Source organism: Miniopterus schreibersii, assembly GCF_964146895.1.
Source record: "Miniopterus schreibersii genome assembly, chromosome: 2".
NCBI lineage: Eukaryota > Metazoa > Chordata > Mammalia > Chiroptera > Miniopteridae > Miniopterus > Miniopterus schreibersii.
The window spans coordinates 33,186,370-33,209,267 of record NC_138102.1 but is presented as its reverse complement, the minus strand read 5'-3'; the positions used below and the strand labels follow the sequence as shown (position 1 = coordinate 33,209,267).

Sequence of the window (22,898 nt, the reverse complement as noted above, 5' to 3'; positions counted from 1 at the left end):
ATGTAGTTCGCCGCAGGACTAGCGGAAATCCTGCCGGGTTTTACCGTCGCTCGCTCATTTATTTACTTTGCGGTCTCGGCTTTCAGGGAACAGATAAATACTAGGTGTCCATTAGGAGGGCACGTGGGCCTGGAGGCACAGCTAAGCGTTTTTTTCTTTAACTTGTCACCATATCCTCCGCACGTGCAGAGGTCAGGCATAAAACACGATGAAAGGAAGGTGTCAGTGATATGACGACTGGACTCCGGGCACAGCCATCCAGGGCGCAGTCCCCGTACTTTCTGATGGGACGCGAGACACCAGCCTCGGAAACCCGGGGAGCGTCGCAGGCTGCGCGCTGGAAGCTGTGATCCGGGTCAGTAGCGGGGTTTCGCCGCGGCCGCAGCGACCCGACCCTACCGGACAGGCTAAAGGTACCGGGGGCTGTGGGCAGAACCGAAGGTGCGGTCGGCGGCTGTGCGCCCTGCGCGCCGGGTCTCGTGCCACGCGCCGGGGCGCCGCGGGCCGGGCCTGGCGAGGCCCGCCTTTTCTAGGCGCCGCCAACGCCGCCGGGGCCGTCGGGGACCACACACCCTCCCGAGCCCGCGGCCGTCCGGGTGGAGGTCACTGCGTCGGTGCGCGTTCTCCTGGGGAAAAGGGGTGACGAGCTGGGCAGTAGGGTGAAGGGAAGCGCGAGGGAGGCAAGGAACGAGTCCTCTCGGGAACAAAGCCAGATTTGGAGTTGCCCCCTCGTACGCCAGCGGCTAACTCCAGGAGCCCGTCCTCCTCCCAGCTACGCTGTGCAGGGCCCCTGCCTGGAGTGCGCGCCCCCCGCGGCCAATGTGCTTTCCAGGAGTCACGGTCAGCTCTGGAGTCGGACCCGGAGCCGCCTCCTCTTCCTCCCTCCTCTCGACCTTGCCTGCTGCCCCGAAAACTCAGACGGGCCTAGGGGCTCCGCCGGACAAAGCGGGCCTGTGCGGGGGTTTCCTTTTCTGTTTTCTTTTTTGCACTTCTCATTAGTAATGATATCAACTCGCGCATTCCAAAGCCCGAATCGGGGGGCTCTCTTCGCCTGGGGACAACTGCCCAGTCCCACCAGACAAGGTGCCGAGAGCCTCCGGAGCGTCCTGGGGCGGGTAAGAGGAGGTCACCCCGCAAGCCTCTGCCCACTCCCCCCGGCGGCAAACTCCGGCTTCCGGCGGGGACCGAGGGCGGGAGGAGGGGCCAGGAGGCCGGGCTGCGGCGACGCCAGCGGACTCGGGCCATTGGGAATGCGCGCGGGCCGGGGAGACTGCTGGAGTGGCCGTCGCCGGGGGCGCACCGCGCCTTTCCCTCTGGGCCGGCGCCGCCTACGCGCCAAGCGGCTGGGCGCCCGGCCCCGGCCTGCGCGAGCGCCTCCCCCACCCCGAGGCCTCCGAGCGCCGCGCGCCGCTAGCTGCGCAGAGGAGGTCGGTGGGAACGCCGCTCGCCTCCCCAGGGCCCGTGCGCGGGAAGACCCCGGGTTTCCATCGTAGGCCGGCACCTCCACAAGCGAGTGGTTCAGGTCTGACTGAGGGAGAGAGGCCTGGGGGGCCCGGGGAGGGGTCGGGGTGGAGCGCGGCGGGGGCGGGGGCGGGGACCCAGACGAGACGAGACGCGGGGGCTGCGTGCGTCTGGTTTGGCCTCCGGCAGTGCGCCCTTTGTAAGTCACTCACCTGCCTCTGTGTCTCAGTGGCCTTACTCACAGAATATAGATCATAAGAGTCGTCATGTGTGGAAAGCTTTTCTGAAGAGATTTAAGATGTTTAGTTCTCTAAGCAAACATGTTCCTTAAAAATGCCGATTTAAAATATAACCGGAGAAGAATGTGACCTAGGCAGTGAGTATTCTCACAAATGGAAGGGTTAGTTTGCAAAACAGTTCAAATCGTTACTCTAGCGGTGCGTTTAGAGCTGGCCATTTTACGAAATTTTTTTTGCGCGCAAGTAAACAGTACTTTCGTTGCTTGTGCCATGATCTTATAAATAAATCATTAATTTGAGCATTACATCCTGCAGTCATTTTTATTAGTAAATCTTAATATAGCATCGTCTCAGTTACCTGCATTGGGGAACTTCAGTTTTCACAGTTGAGAAGTAGGGAGAAGAAGAGGAGGCCCTTTGGCTAATACCCCAGTTCTTGATTCCTAAGGCCACTCCTGGGTAAGCCCTCCTGGGCTTCTAGGCTCTTTAGCTGGGATTTACAATAATGCCGACACTGGGATTTAAAAATAAGTATTTGTAGATGATACTTCGACAAATGCTGGGCCTTGGGAATACAGTCGTCAGGAAAACCAGACTTGCAAGAGGCAGACACTCGTCACACAAACACACAGGGGTATAAATGTAAAATGGCACCCTGGTTCAAACCTATGAAAGAAAGGAGCTGAGCATGTAGCATATACAGGGTGACCTTGTCCATTTTGAGGAGCAAAGAAAGCACTCCCCACCCCCAAAGTGACATTTGAAGGTATCTGAAGGATATATGGAAATTAACTAAAGGAGGGTGAGTAGGAATAAACAGCACTTAGAGAACGGAAAGTTGGTCAGTGTGGAGGCAGCAGGGAGAGAAGGGGGAGAGGGTGGATGAGATGGGTCCAGATTAGGGGCTGGCTTTTGTTCCTAACAGCAGAAGGTTTTAGCCAAAGGAGTTAGATGCTACATGCTTTACTTTCTAATACCTGTGCACAGGTCATATTAGAAATACCAGCTCAGGGTGGGGGTGGGGGCTAGGAGTGGGAATGGAATTGAGAATGGTTTATAAAAATGACAAAAGCAGATACAAGGTATGAGAAAACTGAGAGCTGCGGGCTATGTATTGGAGGGACAAACTGCCTCTCTGTCCCTCACTACCTCCTGAGGCTATAATTACAATAGAATACAATTATTGGCATCTCTAATGTCTCTGTTACCAGTAATAATTTGTGCTTAGTTCACTTGTAAGAATGCCTGAGGACACAATAATACTAGCACCCTTGGCCTCATGGAGATCTCATTGAAGTGGGGAGAAAACACAGGATCAGACAGATAAGGGAAAAAAATAGCGCTATAGCAATGTTTGGGTCATGGGATTTGGATAATTTTTACTTTCTCTGTAATATCTTTTGGTACTTTGCAATATTTTTCTGTAATTTGTTTTACTATGTGGTAAAATTTATAAATATTACAGTCTTTCAAAGCAAATTTCCATACATTGTGGTTCAATGAGAAAGTTTGCAAACCACTCTAAATTTACTCTTGGCTTTTATTGACAAATATAAAATACTCTTTTATACTTATGATCTTTGCTTTTTATTTTATTATGGTAAAAGTGCAACCAAAGGTGTCATTTTTTTTTTATTTTTTATCATTGACCATCATTTAAAAGCAATCAAACCCAAACAACAAAACCAGACTTAAATTTTTTATTAGTCAGTTGCTTTGTTCTTTCTTATCTTTAGCTTTGGAAGCTTGGCCCCTTTTGTGTGTGAATGCATTAATTTCCCTTTGCATTTGTTTTTGATAAGGACATTCTTATATATAGGTTCCAAATCAGCATCTTTCATAAAATCTCCACACAAGGAGCTGGTCCCACAGGTAAAATTCCATTCAGCCTGAGGAAGGAAGCTCTGGCAAAGTAGAAGCTAAGCTTGAGATGTAGAGATAGCAAGAGCAGCACCTAGAACATTTCTGTTTTCCCCACCAGACTAACTTCTGTACCCTTTGCTAATTGCCCTTTACCATGACCATTTGCTGTTTTCTTTCATGCCTCATCCTACAACAACCCACCCACACAACCCCAATGCTACAAATAATACCTCTCTGTCTCACCAACACCAGAGAGGTGTTACCAGATAGTGCCCTGAGTCAGTGGGAGAGGGTTGTCCCCAACCTCGACCCTTGTCTGCTCCTATAAATGAGTTTATATGAGAGACCTTGATTGCGCTGTGATTAAGTCAATTTTATTAAAGCATGCACCTTTATTAAAGAAGCAAGGCAAGCAAATCTATATATCTGGCTTATGAAGCAGCACAGATGGGCTCTCAGCTAATCTGAATAGCAAGTTGGGTGGGGTTCCAAGGTGTTATATATCCTCTGGTCTATAGGTCTCAAAATTCCTTTGCTGAGTATTTTGGTACAGATTAATTCTCAAGCTTTCTTTTACTTTGTTGTGGCCTTCCCAGAGTTCATGAGAAGCACCTGGCAATTGTAGCTTGCCAAGCCTTGAGACTGCTGGCTTTTCTGCTTAGGGAGTAAAATTGCCCCTTTTTTCCTTTCTGCTTCCCCACATCCATTCTTGCATTCTCTTGTTAGGGAGGTTTTTAGGTTTTTAACCATTTGCTCTCCAGTGCCCTTGGCTGGGGGGGAAAATAGCTTGTTATTTACAAGGTGGCTGCAAATTGCCCACACCCTTTGGCCTTGTTTTAACTTTCCTGTCTCAGTTTCCCTATTCCACTTGCCTTGGAATTTTCCTAGCTCCTTACTGCCCTATCCATACTATGGCTTTTAGAGAAAGACATAAGGATAACATAAAAAAATAGAAAAGGCTATTCTAGGACACCTGCTTAAAATCAGAGAAACCAACTCCTCAGAAAAGCAGTTTGGTTTCATGTACTCCGCTTCTCTTGCATCTCCCTCCACTGTCACCATCATGTCAGGAGATGAGGAAGACGGAGAAGGCATAACAGATTCCTACCTTGGGATTCACTATACCTGCTCCTAGGATTTCTTAACTAAACAAACAAACAAACAAACACAAGGAAGTTTTGAAGCCATCAGAGGTTCCATCTTTGTTGGTGAAGCTCCTGCAAAACAGACCCCCCTATAAATAACTATAAACTCTGGACAAGTTACATGAAAGTTTGAGTAGAGGGCATTTAAACATTCTTTAAACATAAAGAAAATGGAATCTTTTATGGAGGTCTGTTTCCTTAAATTACATGAAGGACATGCAGTACCTTCATTATTTTCTCCCCACAGACTCAGGGTAATAATCTGTTATTTCTTATCATCTTAGTCATAGGTTTTGTTATTCAGTATTTGTATGATGGATTTTATATAGTTAGTTTCCTGTAATCTGTAAAAGTTATTCTCATTTCTAATTTTTTAAGTAAGCAGATGGGCAGAGATTTTTAAAAAGTCAATGTCAAATTGGTCACCCAGGTGGGTTGAATCTCTTGAATGCTACTCCATTGCTAAAGCCCTGCAAAGCGGGCTTGCTCAGCTCTTGCTCAACGGTTTCATTCGTCCAGGTCTTCGTTTGATATAAATCTGCATCTTCCTCGATGCTCTCAGTTGCTTTTTAAATTTTTCTCTCTTTTTCCCCCTAAAGGAATCAGTTTAGAATTGGATTTTAGTTTTTGCTGAGATTGATCAGAAGTTGGTGACTACCTGGATTGGATCCTGTTTTTTTGTCAGATGACAGATACTTAAAAAATTTAAATTCTGGGGAGATCCAAGATAGTGCCAGAGTAGGTGGATGTTATGTTAACTTCCTCCCAGGACCAGACTGGAATTAAAACTGAAATATAAAGCAATCAGAATAACCAACTGAAGACTAGCTGAAGAGAAGTTTTATAAACAAGGATTTATAGAAGCCAGAGATTCGTAGGAAGGACAGAGATGCAAAAAGGGCTGGCCCCACACCAGCGAGTGACAGCTGAGATTCTGGAGGAATATCTCAGCTGCAAAGGTTCCCCCTAAGGAGCATGGGTCTCAACCCCAAGCTGGGCTCCCTAGCCCAGAGCACCAGAGCTGGGAAGAGGCGCCCACATAACACCTGGCTGTGAAAATCAGCAGGGATTCTGTCTGCCAGGGAAAGATGGGAGTCTGCAAGAGACACAGGAGCCCTTGTCAAGGGCCAATGCACAATATCTCTTTTGCAGCCACTCGCCTGGGCTTCCACAGAGGGAGGGCTGAGCAAACTAGAGTTGCCTGAGGAGAGACTGAGGTTTGTGGCTCTGGAGAGAGAGCTAAAAGGACAGCCACCAGGATACTTGTGTTGAATCACTCTCCCATATCACAGATACCATCTTTCTTCGGTGAAGTACTCCCTTGCATACACCATCAGCTTGGGGGAAAGCAATTGCTCCACCCTCTGGACTCTGTGTAGCACCACTCTGCAGAGCTTTTCCCTGCTGAGGAGTCAGCTGCCAAGGCTGGAGTGTAGAGCTTTTATCAGACTCAGGGGGTATCAGTGACTGAGTTGTGTGGCTTTGTGGCAGGGGCCATTCCCTCTACTTTCCTGTGAACCTGACTAGTGCCTCCTCTTCACGGGAGACCTGCTAGCTACATCCTTTTGACTTCTGGCAGCCACATCCTGTTGAGATTGGGCTCTTAGCATAACCTGGAATAGACTGAGTTGTGTGGTTCTAGGACAGGGGTCATTTTCCCCTCATATACCTGAACAATGGAGAGCCTTCCCTTCATACAGTCAAATTGTGGTCTATTTGGGCCTGGTAAATTTTGCTGCCTCACCCTGACAGCTCCCGGAGACCCTGCCCCACCACAAAGGTGTGTGAGCACCCAGTGGGTGGCAGTTAGACTTGGTATGCTCTGGATCATTTACTAATGGCCTCAGACCCAGCACTGGCACTGAAATTGAACTTGTATTGATCAGGTGAACACCACTCCCCTTACCTGGTGACTCACTGAGAACCTACCTCACGCAACTCGAATATGGCCAGAGGCTCGTTCATTGACTGAGCTTAACAGGCAGCAGTAGGCGGAGGCAGGCAGAGGCATATCTTGGGGTGCCTTGGGACTTTTGCTGACCTGCCACTGGCCCCTGTGCTGGTAGAAGATGTCCTTGCAGTGCAGCTTGGTCATTCCTGCTCACACCCAGGACCAGAAGAATCAGCCACAAACTGTGGCTCACTTTCTAACTCCAAACAGGTTGCCAAGGGCTAGTCATAGGCAGCATCTGACATTGGCATGCACCACAGTCCTTCCGAAGAGGCCAAAGAAACGACATGCCTAGTGATCAGCTTTAGACAACGTCAGAGCAGGATACAGTTAGATTCATAATTGGCATATCCAAAGGGAGATCTCAGTAGGCACCAGATCCTGCTCAGGGGAATTCCACTTTGCATGGTCAACACCTACAAAGCAGCTTGTACATTGAGGTATAGGTTAATTCTCACATTCAGTCAGCTTGAGGACTGACCCAACACATGAACAGGCCAATAGAAGCCAAGACCCAATTACAACAGGAGGGCCCACATAACACACATAAGGGATATGCATGGATCACCCAGCTCAAGTGATCAAGGATGTTATGCCCTTGGGTCCCACAGGACAGCTATTACGTAAGGCCACCCTACCATAACTGAGAGTCGTAACAGATCTAGCTAATACATGGAAACAAACACAAAGAGGCAACCAACATGGGGAGACAAACATTCCTCAAATGAAAGAATAGAAGAAATCTCTACAAAAATAGCTAAATAAAATGGAGACAAACAATTTATCAGATATAGAGGTAAAAAATGGTTATAAGGATGCTAAAGAAACAGAACTGCAGCAGCATGGAAAAGGGCATAAAAACCATAATGAACCAGTTGGGAATGAATAATAACATATCTGACATAAAAAATACACTGGAAGGAATAAAATGTAGGTTAGATGAACCAGAGGATCAAATCAGCGATTTGGAAGGCAAGGTGGAAAAAAACAACCAATCATAGCAACAAAAAGGAAAAAGAATTTGAAAAAATGAGGATAGTTTAAGGGACCTTTGAGACAACTAGAAGTGCAATAACATTCACATCATAGGGGTACCAGAATGAGAAGAGAGAGCAAGGAATTGAGAACCTATTTGAAAAATTTTGACCAAAATTTTTCTGGCCTGGTGAAGGAAAAATACACACAAATACAGGAAGCTCACGGAGTCACAAACAAGATAAACCCAAAGAAGGTCACACCAAGACACATCATAATTAAAATGGCAAAGGTTAAAGACAAAGAGAATCTTAAAAGTATCAAGAGAAAGACAGTTACCTCTAAGAGAGCTCCTATAAGACTGAGAACTGATTTCTCAACAGAAACATTTCAGGCCAGAAGGGATTGGCATGAAATATTCAAAGTGATGAAAAGCAAGGATCTATAACCAAGACTACTTTACACAGCAAGGCTATCATATAAAATTGAAGGAGAAATAAAGAGCTTCTCAGACAACATAAAAGCTAAAGGAGCTTGTTACCACCAGCCAATATTACAATAAATATTAAAGAGCTTACTTAAAGAAGAAGAGGGAGAGGAGGAAGAAGAAAGAAGAAGGAACAAGAAGAAAGGAAAAGGAGAAACAGAGCAACATAGGAGAACAAAATGGCATTAAATACTTACCTATCAATAATCACTTTAAATGTTAAAGGCTTAAATGCTCAATCAAAAGACATAGGGTAGCTGAATGGATAAGATAACAAGACCAATATATCATGCTGTGTACAAGGGACCCACCTCAGAACGAAATGTACATACAGACTTAAAGTGATGGACAAAGATATTTCATGCAAATGGAAAGGAAAAAAAAGCTGGGGTAACAATACTTATTTCAGACAAAATAGACATTAAAACAAGGCTATAGTATGAGACAAAGAAGGACACTACTTAATAATAAGGGGAGCAATCCTACAAGAGGATGTAACCTTTATAAACATGTATGGACCCAACATAGGAGCACCTAAATATATAAAGCAAATCTTGATGGACATAAAGGGAGAGATCGACAGTAATATGGTCATAGTAGGGGATTTTTAACACTCCATTGACATCAGTGGATGGATCTTCCAGACAGAGAATATCAACAAGGAAACAGAAGCCTTAAATGACACAGTATGTCAGATGGATTTAATGAATATCTTCAGAGCAGTTCACCCCAAAGCAACAAAATATACATTGTTTTCAAGTGCACATGGGAATTTTCTAGGATAGACCACATATTAGGCCACAAAACAACTCAAATTGAAGAAGATTGAAATCATATCATGCATCTTCTCTAAGCACAATGGTATGAAACTAGAAATCAATCACAAGAAAAAAATGGAAAAACATAAAAACGTGGAAGCTAAATAACATGTTAGTAAACAATGAATGAGTTACCAATGAGATCAAGGAAGAAATAAAAAGATATTTGAAACAAGTGAAAATGAGATCACAACCACCCCAAATATATGGGATGAAGCAAAAGCAGTCCCATGAGGGAAATTCTTAGCCTCAGGCCTACCTAAAGAAACAAGAAAAATCTCGAATAATCCATCTAACATTACACTTAAAGTTACTAAAAAAAGGATACCAAAACCTAAAGCAAGAAGAAAGGAAATAATAATGATCATGGCAGAAATAAAATAGAATCTAAAAAGACAATATAAAAGATCAATAAAACCAAGAGATTTTTTTTTGAAAAGATGAAACAAGATTGACAAACCTTTAACCAGATTCATCAAAAAAAAAAAAAGAACACAAATCAGAATTAAAGATGGAGAAATAACAACTGACACCACAGAAATACAGAGGATTGTAAAGAAATATTATGAACAACTATACGCCAAGAAGTTGGACAATCTGGATGAAATGGATAAATTCCTAGAAACATACAATCTTCCAAAACTAAATCGGAAAAACATAAGAACGGAAAAACATAAAAATCTAAATAGATTACAACTAACAAAAATAAGCAGTAATAAAGTAAACTCCCAACAAACAAAACTCCTGTACCGGATGGCTTTACAGGTGAATTTTACCAAAGCTTCAAAGACGAGCTAACTCCTATCGTCAAACTTTCCAAAAAATTTAAGAGGAGGGAAGACTCCCAAGCTATTTGTGAGACCAGCATTATGCTAATTTGAAACCCACATGAAGACACTATACAGAAAGAAAATTATAGACCAGTGTCTCTGATGAACAAAGATGCTAAAATCCTCAACAAAACATTATCAAAACAAATCCAACAGTACACTAAAAAGATGATGTACCATGAAAAAGAGAGATTTATTCCAGAGATGCAAAGTTGGTACAATATCCAGAAATCAATAAATGTGATATACCACATAAGCAAAGTGAAGGTAAAAATTACATGATTAAATCAATAGATGCAGAAAAAGCATTTGATAAAATCCGTCACCCATTTATGATAAAAACTCTCAGCAAAGTGGTAATAGAGGGAACATACCTCAACATAACAAAGGCCATATGTGACAAAGGCCATATATCACAAACCCACAGCTAACGTCATATGCAATGGGCAAAACCTGTGTTTCCGTTAAGATCAGGAACAAGACAGGGATGTCTACTTTTACCACTCTTATTCATCATAGTACTTGATACCCTAGCCACGGCAATCAGACAATGAGAAGAAATAAAAGGCATATAAATTGGAGAGGAAAAAGTACAACTGTCATTATTTGCTGACGACATGATACTGTATATAGACAACCGTAAAGATTCCCCTGCAAAAAATCTACTAAAACCCATAAATGAATTCATTAAAGTAGCAGGATACAAAAATAAATATCCAGGAATCAGCTGCATTTTTATATACCAATACTGAACTATAAGAAAGGGAAACTAATAAAACAGTCCCAGTTGCAACTGCATAAAAAACAACAATCTAGGAATCAATTTAACCAAGGATTTAGAAGACCTGTACTTGGAAAATTATAAGACACTGAAATAGAAATTGAAGAAGATATAAATAATTGGAAGCATATACCATGTTTATGGATAGGAAGAATTAACATCATTAAAATGCTCTTACTACTCAAAGCAATCTATAGATTCAATGCAATTCCTATCAAGATACCAATGCTATCTTGCACAGAAATAGAACAAAAATTTGTATGGAACCACAAAAGACCCCCGATGGCAACAGCAATCATGAGAAAGAACAAAGTTGGAAGAATCATGCTACCTGATACTAAACTATACTGCAAAGCCATAGTAGTCAAAACAGTATGTTACTGGCATAAAAACATACATATAGATCAATGAAATAGAATAGAGAGCCCAGAAATAAACCCACACCTTTATGACAATTAATATTTGACAACAGGGTAAAAGAAACAACCAATGAGGTAAAGATAGTCTATTTAATAAGTGGTGTTGGGAAAATTGGACAGATATGTGCAAAAAAGTGAAACTAGACCACCTTTCTTACACCATACACAAGAATAAAATAAAAATGGAATAAAGACTTAAATGTTAGACTTGAAACCATCAAAATCCTAGAAGATTGCACATTTCTCATAGCAATATTTTTTCTGATACATCTTCTCGAGCAAGGGAAACAAAGGAAAAAATAAATAAATGGGAATATGTCAACTAAAGGTTTTGCACAGCAAAGGAAACTGTCAACGAAATGAAAAGACAACCCACTGAATGGGAGAACATATTTGCCAACGATACATCTGGTAAGGGCTTAATATCCAAAATTTGTAAAGAACTTATAAAACTCAACACCATAAAACCAAACAACCCAATTAAAATGTAGGCAAAGGACCTGAATAGACACTTTTCCAAAGAGGACATACAGATGGCCAGTAGCATATGAAAAGATGCTCAATGTCATTAATCATCAGAGAAATGGAAATTAAAACCACAATGAGATATCACCTCACATTTGTCAGAATGGCTGTCCTCAACAAATCAATGAACAGCAAGTGCTGATGCAGAGCAAAGGAAACCCCCGTGCACTGTTGGTGGGATTGCGGATTGGTGCAGCCACTGTGGAAAACAGTATGGAGTTACCTCAAAAAATTAAAAATGGAACTGCCTTTTGACCCAGCAGTTCCACTTCTGGGAATATATGCGAAGAAACCCAAAACTCTTATTTGAAAGAATGTATGCACCCCTATGTTTACTGCAGTGTTATTCACAATAGCCAAGATCTGGAAGCAGCCCAAGTGCCCATCAGGAGATGAGTGGATGAAAAAGCTGTGGGACTTTTACACAATGGAATACTACTTGGTCTTAAAAAAGGAAAGGTTACCTTTTGTGACAGCATGGATGCCCCTGGAGAGTATTAAGTGAGAGAAGCCAATTAGAGAAGGACAAGTGCTATATGATTCCATTTATATGTGGAATCAAATGAACAAAATAAACTAAGAAAGAAACAGATTCATAGATACACCGAACAGACTGCCTGCCCTCACGGGGAGGGGGAAATGGGTGAAAAAGGTGAAGGAATAAAGCAAAAAATAAAACTCAGACACAGACAACAGTATGGTGATTACCAGAGGGAAAGTGGGGTGAGGGGAGGTAGAAGAGGGTAAAAGGGGGTAAATGCTGTTGGAAGGAGACTTGGGGTGGTGAACACACAATACAGTATACAGATGATGTATCATAGAATTGTACACCTAAAATCTATATAATTTTATTGACCCATGTTACCCTAATACATTCAATAAAAAAAAAAAGATGCTAAAGGAAAGTAGTAGGAGCTAAAAAATGAAATAAAAAATCAAGACTGCTTAAACTTTTTATTCTGTAGTTTCTGTTGATTTACATCTGTGCTTATTAGCCTTCATGTATCCTTTGTGCCTATATGCTTTTTAAATAACGTTGCTAATATCTTGTTTTTCTGTACAGCTTTATTGAGATACAATTCAGACAGCATCCAATTTAGCCTTTTTAAATTGTACAATTACATGACTTTTAGTATATTCACAGTGTTGTGCATTCATCACCACAGCCAATTATAGGATATTTTTATTACTTCAAAAAGAAACCCGTTACTCCCAACCTCCTTTTACCCTCCCGTCCTCAGTAACCACTACTCTACTTTCTGTCTCTATGGAATGGATTTGCATATTCTGGACACTTCATCTAAATGGAGTTATAACACTATCTAGTCCTTTGTGACTGGCTTTATTCACTTAGCACAACGCTTTCAAGGTGCATCCATGTTGTAGCATGGTTCAGTACCTCATTTAGTTTTATTGCCTAATATTCCATAGTATGGATAATACTACGTTATTTATTCATTCACTAGTTGATGAATGTCTGGATTGTTTCCACTTTTTGGCTATCATGAATAATGCTGCTATGAACATTTGTGTAGACATACGTTTTCACTTCTCTTGGATGTATACCTAGGAGTGACTTTGCTGGATCACTTGGTAACTCTAAATGTTTCAGAAACTGTTTTCCAAAGTGACTGACCATTTTGCACTTCCATTATCAGTGTATGCGAGTTCTAGTTTCTCCACATCCTTAACAATCTTTATTATTATCTTTTTTATTATAGTCATACTGGTGGGTGTCAGGTGGTATCTCATTGTGGTTTTGATTTGCATTTCTGTGATGGCTAATGATGTGCTTAATTTTCATGGGCTTATTGACCATTTCTGTATCATCTTTGGAGAAGTGAGTATTCAGATACTTTGCCTATTTTAATTGGGCTATTTGTCTTTTTTTACTCTAATGCATTGTTTTAAAATAATCTTTTATTAGGACAAATGGTCAGTGATCATAACTTTAAAAATAAATACTTATTGAATGAAGGCATATGACACTTGGTACAGTTTTTAGGGTTCTTTGTAGTGTCTGGTGGATTGTTGACCTCTCTCCTCCCTCTTTTCTTAGGGGCCCATTTTGCAGCTCTCAAGTTTTTGTAGAATGGTGTAAACAATTGTCACAATTTTTCAAGAAACAGAAAGAGTTGCACCTTCCTCCTCCTAATAGAACTTTTATAGTTGCATTCAATGCCTAACGTTGCAGAAGCAGAAAGGGCAAATGATTCTGGAAATGGTGAGCACAAATCCGAGAGAAGGTCTCCTGAAGAGAACCTACAAGATGCTGTACAGTCTTTTTGCACACATACCTCAGGAGCACCCTTGACTCCCAAAGGAGATGGTCATTATCCGTGGAGCTGTCCAGTGACCCATACTCGGGAGAAAATTTATGCCATCTGTTCAGACTATGCCTTTCTCAACCAGGCAACCTCAATCTATAAAACTTCAAATCCATCCCGCTCTTCTTGCCTCCCCGATAGTACCTCTTTATCTGCTGGAAATAAATCATCAAGATACATTGGCATCCCAGCTAGTACATCCGAAATCATCTACAATGAGGAAAATAGCTTAGAAAACTTATCCAGTAGCCTGGGCAAACTACCTCTCGCATGGGAAATTGATAAATCTGAATTTGATGGGGTGACCACAAATGTGAAACACAAATCAGGTAAGGAAGGAGCCATGACGTTCACATGTGAAAATAGTAAGAAAACAATGTATCATTTTAATTAAAAGATAACCTTGGACATGGAACATTTGGTTCATTAATGTGTTGCTATTGGAAACTTCAAACATTACCATTGCATTTTGAGAGCGTAAAAAAATCTAGGATGCTGTAGAATACAGGTATTACAGATAGATACATGGTGACTTAGAAAATGGTTAATGAGGTGGTTAGAGCAACATACTACTATGTTATAGTTGTGCAGGGAAATGAATTTCTATTTCCCAATTAAATATCTGGTTTTCTTTTCTGCCACATAACATTGAGACTTTTGTTGTTGCTGCAATTTTTTGAGTACCCTGCAAGGTCTCTAGGGTAACACTGAGTAGGTTGTCACACTGCCCAATTTGGGTGCTGATCACCGAGGGAGCTCACTTCGGGTGCAGTGCACAGCCCTCACAATTGCGATATGGTGGTCCTCTAGCAAATACCAATGCTTCCCCCTCTTTTTGTAATTTTAATTTTTTTTTTACTCACAGTAACACAGGAATTTTATGAGGTAGGTACTTTTATCCCATTTTCATTGGTGAAGAAATTGAGGCATTGAGGGGGTAAGTCGCCTGCCCAAATTTGCATAGCTAGGAAGTCATAGTAGAAGTAGGGTTTGTATTTTACTTCTAAGCTTCTCTGATCATTTTGTAAACCCACCAACTCTACCCATTCTTTTGCAAAATCAACTTGTTTCATGGAATGTTCTGTAAATTTGTAATTTTCAGGGTGTCAGGGGATTTCACTTTGTCTATATTTCTGAGTGACTGGGCTACAATTTGTTTTTGTTTTTTAAATAATTAAAAAAAAATCTTTATTGATCTCAGAGAGAAGAAAGGAGAGGGAGAGAGAGATAGAAACATCAATGATGAGAGAGTCATTGATTGAGCCCGCAACCCGGGCATGTGCCCTGACCAGGAATCGAACCCTGATCGCCTGGATCCTAGGTCGATGCTCACCGCTGAGCCACGTCCGGCTGGGCTGGGCTACAATTTTTTTAATGTCTTTTTCAGGTGTTGGAATTAGGGCGGTGCAGGTCTCCTAAGTCAAGTTGGGAAGTGTTTTCTCCTTGGGAAGTGTTTGTTGAGGGGTATTCAAAATCTCTGACTTTGATTATGTTGTCTTAATTTCCATGCTGTCAAATTTTATTTTGTCCATTTTGTCTAAGTGGTTAAGACTGTTGGCATAAAGTTGTTTCTAATAGTCCCTTTATTCTTTTCAAATCTATATGGTCTTTTGTAATAACTGTTCTTTCGTTCCTGAACTTGTCTTTTATTTTTTTCTTGCTAGGGGTTTATAGGTTTTGTTTATCTTTTCAAGCAACCAGCTTTTAGCTTTGTTAATTTTCTCAACTGTTTGTTTTCTATTTCACTGATTTCTGCTCTTTATTTTCCCCCTACTTTTCTTCCTTTCAGTTTACTTTGTTCTTCATTCTCTGACTTCTTGACTCAAGACATTTCTGCTATAAACACTTAATGTTCTAAATTGCTCTCTAAGTCCTGTTTTAGCTATAGTCCACAAATTTTGATGTACTTTATTTTTATTATCATTTAATTTGAAGTGTTTTCTAATTTTCCTTGTGATTTCTTCTTTCATACATGCATTATTTAGAAGTATGCTTTGTAATTTCTAGATAATTTGTTTTTTCCCCTAAATATTGATTTCTAATTCAGTTCCATTTTGGACAGAGGACATATGATCTCAGTCTTTTTAAATTTACCGAGACTTGTTTTATAACTCAGCATATGATCTGTTAGTGAAAGCACATGTGCACTTGAAAAGAAGGTGCATTCTGTAGTTGTTGGGTGTAGTGTTCTACAAATATTTATTAGGTCAGTCCTTTTGAAAGTATTACTCACATGTTCCATGTCTCTACTTAATTTTAGCCTTGTTCTATCAATTGCTGAAAATGGAGTATTAAAAATCTCCAACTATGATTGTGGAGTTGCCTTTTCTCCATTTAATTCTGTTGATTTTTGTTATCATATAATCTGAAGCTGTTATTAAGTAGATACTTACACATTTATGATTTTTATTTCTTCTTGATGAATTGACCTTTTTATCATTATGAAATATTCCTCATTATTCCTGGCAATATTTCTTGTTCTGAAAGTACTTTGTTTGATGTTTATATAGCTCAGTGATTTTCAGCCGGTGCTCCATGGCACACTGGTGTGCCACAAGAATTTTTAAAACATGCAAACCTGACTATTTAGTCAGGGGCACTAACCTCTTTTCACTTAGGTTGATAAATTAAAAAATGATGACAGCCAACACAACAATAGCCATCTTGTGTGAATGAATAAAAATTAGGCCTTTTTTGGTCAGATCAGCAAAAATTTGTTTTTTGGTGTCCTGCAAAATTTTAGTAATTAGTTTATGTTTGCCATGAGATGAAAATGGTTGGAAATCAGTACTATGGCTAATCTAGCTTTCTTTTGACTAGTTTTCAATGGTTCATTTATTTTCACCTGTGTCTTTTTATATTTAAAGCACGTATCTTAAGATAGTGAAGTATATTCAGTGAATTGTTTATTTCAGATATTGTTTATCTTAGTTCTAGAATTTACCTTTTTAAATAGTGTTTGTTTCTTATTTTGGATTTGATATCTTTTCATTCGTTACTAGAGCATTTTATCCATCTCATAAAGCATAATTATAATCCCCACTTTAAAGTCCTTATCTGCCAATTTTAAAGTCTGAGTCATCTCACAATTTGCCCTTTTTTCTTTAGAATGTGTCACATTTTTTTCCCCTGTTTCCTCACATGTTCAGTAATTTTGGATTGTATACTAAATATTGGTAATGTTATCTTACTGTGACTTTGGATTCTGGTATATTCTTCCAAACAGTGCTTTAAAAAAAAAATAATTTATTTAGCACAGTTAATTTGATTGGACCCAATCAACTCTGTCTCTTGAGGACATCTCAAATTTCAGTTCAATTCTTTCAGCTTTAGCGGTGCTGTTTGGGGTTTGCTGTGTGCATGTGTGAGCCTAAGATTTGGGCCAAATTTATATACAGAATTTAGATCTCCCCTTATCTGGCTCTCTTCTTCCTGGGGTCCCGCCACCTCTCTTTTTAGTAACTGTGATTGTTTAGAACTCAGTCCCATGGTTCTAAAAGCCAGTGTGGTGAATAGAGGTGTGTATATAGTATGTATATATATTTGGTGTTGGGGCTCTGTGGGTGTGTTGTGGGCAGGGTGAGGTGTAGAAGAAGGAATCTGCCAATGACTAGGGGCAATGGGCAAAGGTTACTGGAGTTGATGAGATGGGGAGTCTTCAGGTGTCACTCTTGTTTCCTTCTCAAACTTAGCTTCCAATTTGACAGAGCTTTCTTCCTCAAATTGAATGGAGTTTTGTTTTGGGACCAGTTCTCTGTGTGGCAGTGTGAGATGTTATGAAGGATGTTCATTTGGAACATATATCCTTATGTATCTCCAGGGACTTACGGGAGTAAGCTCAGAACAGAGAAGAACAGAGAACAGGCTTAGCTAAGCATTAGAGGAAAGTGTGTGGGTACAGACCACTGCTGAGGTCAGATTGCCATGTTCATTAGCCTCTAAAATTCTTAGTGGCTGGGAAAACTTCTTAGGGAAAACTTAGGGCATTATTGGGCAGTGAAGACATCTCAAGAAATGGTAGAAAGTAGGTTTTCCATTTTCTGGATCTCTATTTATTATTAATGGAAATTTGCCATAATGAGATTCTCATTTTTTCAAGTTATTGTTTGCCAGTGGTTGTTTAGCTCTGTGAGAAATTTCATGTTCTCTGAAGACTTAGAATAACTAGAAGGGGGTGGGGTGGGACTTGTTTCTAGATATAATAGTGTTTGCTTTTATAATATTTTAGAGAAATTACAGAAATTTCAGTATAACAACAGTTTCTAAGTTCTAGCTGGTTTTGGGTACCAAATGATTTCAGTGTACAGCATCTTAAATGAATAAAATGGACCCTTTTCCATGTTTGTTTTCTGGGAATATGTCTATATAATTTATGTTTCATAATTTATGAATAACTCATAAAAATAAAACATTAGCTTTTATTTAATTTTTATAACAGATTTGATTATTTCATTTAAAATATTATATGTGCGACATTATTAAAGTATTTGAGCATAGCTATCTAAAATGTTAATGGTATTAGTGAAATAAGACTTGGATGTTATTAATATTTTAATTTATATAATATTTTGACTAATCCATTAGCATGGCTCAGAAATCAAAAGCATAAAAATTATACACTACAAAGTCTAAATCTTACTTTTGTCTTCCTTTTGTCTAGCTCCGAGTTTCCCTCCTCCCCATAGGTGACCACTAGTATTTGTCTTATATGTCTTTTGCGGGAGGGGGGGTGGGAGAGAGAGAGACAGATAGAGAAAGGGATTGGAGAGGAAGTGAGGGAGAGAGAGGGAGAGAACATGCACATACACAGAAAAGAAACTTTGTTTTCTATTCTAGGTCCTGATGCTAAAGTCGCTTTTAATAACATACATATGTGTGCATCATTTTTAAACCATTTTGTGGGCTCTGTAGGCCTGCAGATATTTTTAAACATCATGATTGCATTAGTGGATCTAATGTTTTTACTTTTTAACAGAGTTACAGTAATGTGGTTTTAATGTTTTATAGAAAGGATTCATTTTCTAGAAAGTGCTCTAGTTAAATATTTTACTGTTGGTAATTTGATTTTCTAAATTAAAGATTTTGTCATTGATTCTTGTACTAGCTTAGGAATTGGAATATACAAATCTGATAGGAAATAACATTCATGCTTGTTTAAATATGTTTTTGTTTTCTCCCTTTAAGGTAGGAGAGTATTTTTGAAGATACATTTATTTCTTTAATATGTTTACAAATATCATTTTTAGAACTAGTGGCAGTTACTTTTTAAATTTTGTTCCACAATTACTATAATTGTCCTGGCAGTTTACTTCATCTTAAGCATTTTGTTTTTTCTACTCTTATATTCTAGGCAATGTAAAGAAACAAATTTCCAAGAAAAAGCCTTCAGATAAAAAAGGAAGGCATCAAAGGGATTGGCCTCAACAGTCTCCTCTTGAAGATATCAAACAGCGGAAAGTATTAGACCTCAGACGATGGTAATCTCTAAAAATATTTGTAGATCATATCTCTGATAAGGGTTTAATATCCAGAATATATAAAAACCTCATAGAACTAAAGTTGCAAATAATCATGCATGCAGCTCGGCTAGGAATATGCAGTGAAATTTTAGTAGCTGGTGTCTAAATTTATACGCCATTATTTTTTCCCATTGGTTTGGATAATATCCACTTTTATTAGTAGTCATACTTAGCTGTCTCTATTAAAATTAATGATTTATTGTTCTTATGCACTTATGATGAGTTTAATAAATATAAACTATTTTAAGGGAATAAAGATTTTATATTGGTTTAAATGATCAAAATTTTCATTATGTTAATACTCTTAGTTGCCATGAGTGTTATATATTTATATACCTATTTTGTATTAATTCAAGTGAAGAAAACTCTTTTGTTTTCCCAGGTACTGCATAAGCCGACCACAATATAAGACTTCTTGTGGTATCTCCTCATTAATTTCTTGTTGGAATTTCTTATATAGTACAATGGGAGCTGGAAAGTGAGTATGTTAATTTATTGGTATCTCTACACTCCAAGTTATTCAGTGTTGCTATTTCTGTAATGGAAGGTTTTTAAGGATAAAATTGTCATAAATTGAGAAAAAACTGCTGCATTTTGTTTTAAGCCTTTTAGCTAAAATATATGCACACATTGCTTTTGATAAAATAAAAATTAAAAATATTACTAAAACTGCAAATCAGACAGACATATTAATATTGAGACAGGTTATATTTGAATGTGGTTGGAATTTTAAAATGAAAGGCAATGTTTCTTTTGTAGTCTTCCACCTATTACCCAAGAAGAAGCATTACATATTTTGGGCTTTCAACCCCCATTTGAAGATATTAGGTTTGGCCCTTTCACTGGAAATACAACACTTATGAGGTATGAAGCCCTCACTTAGAGACAATACCTTATTTCTAATTCTGTAAAATAATAATGTTGTAGATGTGTGTTGATAGTAAACCATGTATCTAGCTGCCAGGCCCCAACCTGTAGTAGGTATATCAATTTGGGCCCTGCCTGAATTTCTCTAGAATTGGAATAGTGCCATCTTTGTTATGGAACTGTTGCCATGAGCAAATCTTCTTGTTATTTTCAGATGGTTTAGACAAATTAATGAACACTTCCATGTAAAAGGATGCTCGTATGTTCTATATAAGCCTCATGGAAAGAATAAAACAGCTGGAGAAACTGGTAGGTAAACATACAGAAGACTTATACACATGTACACGCACATGCACATATATGCCTTAGACCATTTCGAGGAACGATTAGCCATTTTGATTATGTAAACGCTAAACACAGTCTGTTACTTTTATATTTCTCTGTCCGAGGGGGAAATCGTAATAGTAATCTGTAGGGCACTTTTCAGTATACAGTTTAATATTTTTAGCTCTTCTCATCTTTTTCTATGTGTATTTTCTGAAGGATGATTGATCTGCCTGCCCACCTTGGAATTTTCTTGTCTTCCTTTTCAATAACCAGTGGTCTTGCACAAGCCCTGCTTTATCTCTGAAGCTTTCCCTGGCACTTTAGAAGCCAATTCCTCTTCATTTCTACAGTACTGATTATTTGTGTTTGTCATGTGGCATTTGGCATATGCTACCTTGTGTTATGTTGTGTCTTTTTAGTGTGTTCTGTCCAGCTCCTAGATCACAGGGCCTGCCCTTAGTAGCCCTTTGATTCTATATGTGGTACCCTATGACCTCACACATGTTACCCTAGAACTTCTGAGTATATTTAGAGGAGGAGTGGCACATGTGTCAAGCAAGTCTTCTGCTCTCTCATTGTGGAAGAAAGAGTTGCAGAAATAGGCTTTTCTCATTTGTCTCTGGGACATGCAGTAGTGAAAACCATTGTCACTTGTTGCTGTTTGTTTAAAAAATGCTATGAAATATATCTTCTCTTTTTGTTTCAGTTTTTTTTTTAAGGATCATTATTAAAACATAAGCTTTAAGTTTTCCTGGGGACTATGCTTCTTTGATCTTATAACTCCCCCATTCTTGCTGACGTGTTCATTTCCTCAGCTTACTCATGGAATAAAAACACAATCCAGGGGTTTTGACAAAATTCACAGATTTAACTGTTAATATGTATGCACTGAAGTATGTTTTTCAGAAATGCAGTTATTTACAGTAAAAGTTTGTGCTACAAGTTGTCAACATTGGTTTCAAACTATTGGTTCACTTCTTATTTTTTACTTACTATTATTATATTATTATTTATTATTCACTTATTATTATTCAGGTAGCTTCAAACTATTGGTTCACTTAGCTACCAACATTTGTGCCAGAGAAGTCTAGATTCATTTTTTTAATCAGCTAGCTTGAAAATTATACTAATGTTGATGTATTCCATTTTTATTCTTCCAGTAGGTATTGTAGCTCATTATTTTCGCTTAACAGAGAATAGCTACCTCTGCCCTGTCCTGACATAACTCATGTAAACCCTCACTGTGGCACTGCTACCAGCTCTTACTGCAGTGCATTAGTGTAACTCAGCTGGGCTTTGCATTAAGATTTCATTTTCCTCATCTCCTGTTTTTCTCCAATTCATAATAGACACAAGTCCAGATAAATCATTTTAATGTGCAGTGCTAATAGATCTCTTTCTTTTTAAAGAGCTCTCCAGTGCTTGCTTAAAGCATAAATTCTTTAGCATCATTCAAAGCCAATATAGATTGGCCTTCCACTGCTGTCCTACATCTACCAGTTGTATTTAAAATATTTCAGGGGAATAAGAGCCTTGCAGGATGTTATGTTGCTGGATTACAGAATCTGGCTCTTGTCTTTTTGAAGTTGTAAAAATACATTCCAATAAATTGTTCTACAGTTCTCTATAGTTCTTCTATAGATGATCAGGTTCTAAAGAACAAACTCATACTTAACTCAGCAAATATCAGAGTGTTGATATATTAACTTAGAGTGATAAATATAATATCAGAGATGCCACAGTTCTCTTGTTGGCTGCTCAGGATATATACTCCTCACAGTACAGTAGGCGAGCTAATTCTAGTAGTTTTTTCCTCCTTTCTTTACACCATACAGATTAGGGCTATGCATTTGATAGTGGCTGCTTTGTTGTTTAAATTTTGGATTTTTAAGATACACTCTGGTCGAGAGTGAACATCGTTCTGAATTTAGTTTCCATCTGTAGCACATTTATATGTCTTGTCCTAAATGGAATTACTTTCTTGAATGTATTAAATACTGTATTTACTGTCTTTTATTTCAGAGGGTGATCTTTTTATGACCTTGTCCTGAAATTCTGGGGATGCCTCTATACTATCATACCCTATATTCTAAATTAGACTACTTGATGTTCTCTAGTTATATCCCTCCCCTCCAGTTTTTTTGTGTTTTTTTTTTTTGTCTTCATGTTCTTTCCTCTGTCTGGATTATTAAAATCCTCCCACTTCAATAAGTTCCATGTTGGATGCCACCCCTTCTTGATTTCTTAGACCTGATGTGCTCTTTCTTCCTTGAATTGTAAACCTTTATTGCGGCACTATCTTATTCTACCCTGTTTTAAAGTTACTTGTTTTATTTTCCCTATGAGGACAGCTTGACATACTGG

General features: G+C 39.3%; 1 protein-coding gene across 9 annotated transcripts in view; it reads left to right on the top strand.

The window, feature by feature from the left end:
- The first annotated feature begins 2 nt into the window (after positions 1–2).
- Positions 3–22,898, top strand: part of BIVM (basic, immunoglobulin-like variable motif containing) — a 30,795-nt gene continuing 7,899 nt past the window's right edge. Inside the window, exons 1-6 of one of the 9 annotated variants that reach the window (XM_081128992.1) lie at positions 3–413; positions 13,554–14,150; positions 19,172–19,298; positions 19,723–19,818; positions 20,100–20,204; positions 20,422–20,516. In XM_081128992.1, the coding sequence (XP_080985118.1) occupies positions 13,673–14,150; positions 19,172–19,298; positions 19,723–19,818; positions 20,100–20,204; positions 20,422–20,516 (901 nt within the window). In that variant the 5' untranslated portion in view covers positions 3–413; positions 13,554–13,672. Of the gene's footprint in view, positions 414–1,192; positions 1,523–13,553; positions 14,151–19,171; positions 19,299–19,722; positions 19,819–20,099; positions 20,205–20,421; positions 20,517–22,898 lie in introns of those variants that run through there. The other 8 variants (XM_081128993.1, XM_081128995.1, XM_081128991.1 and 5 more) reach the window with 8 other exon arrangements.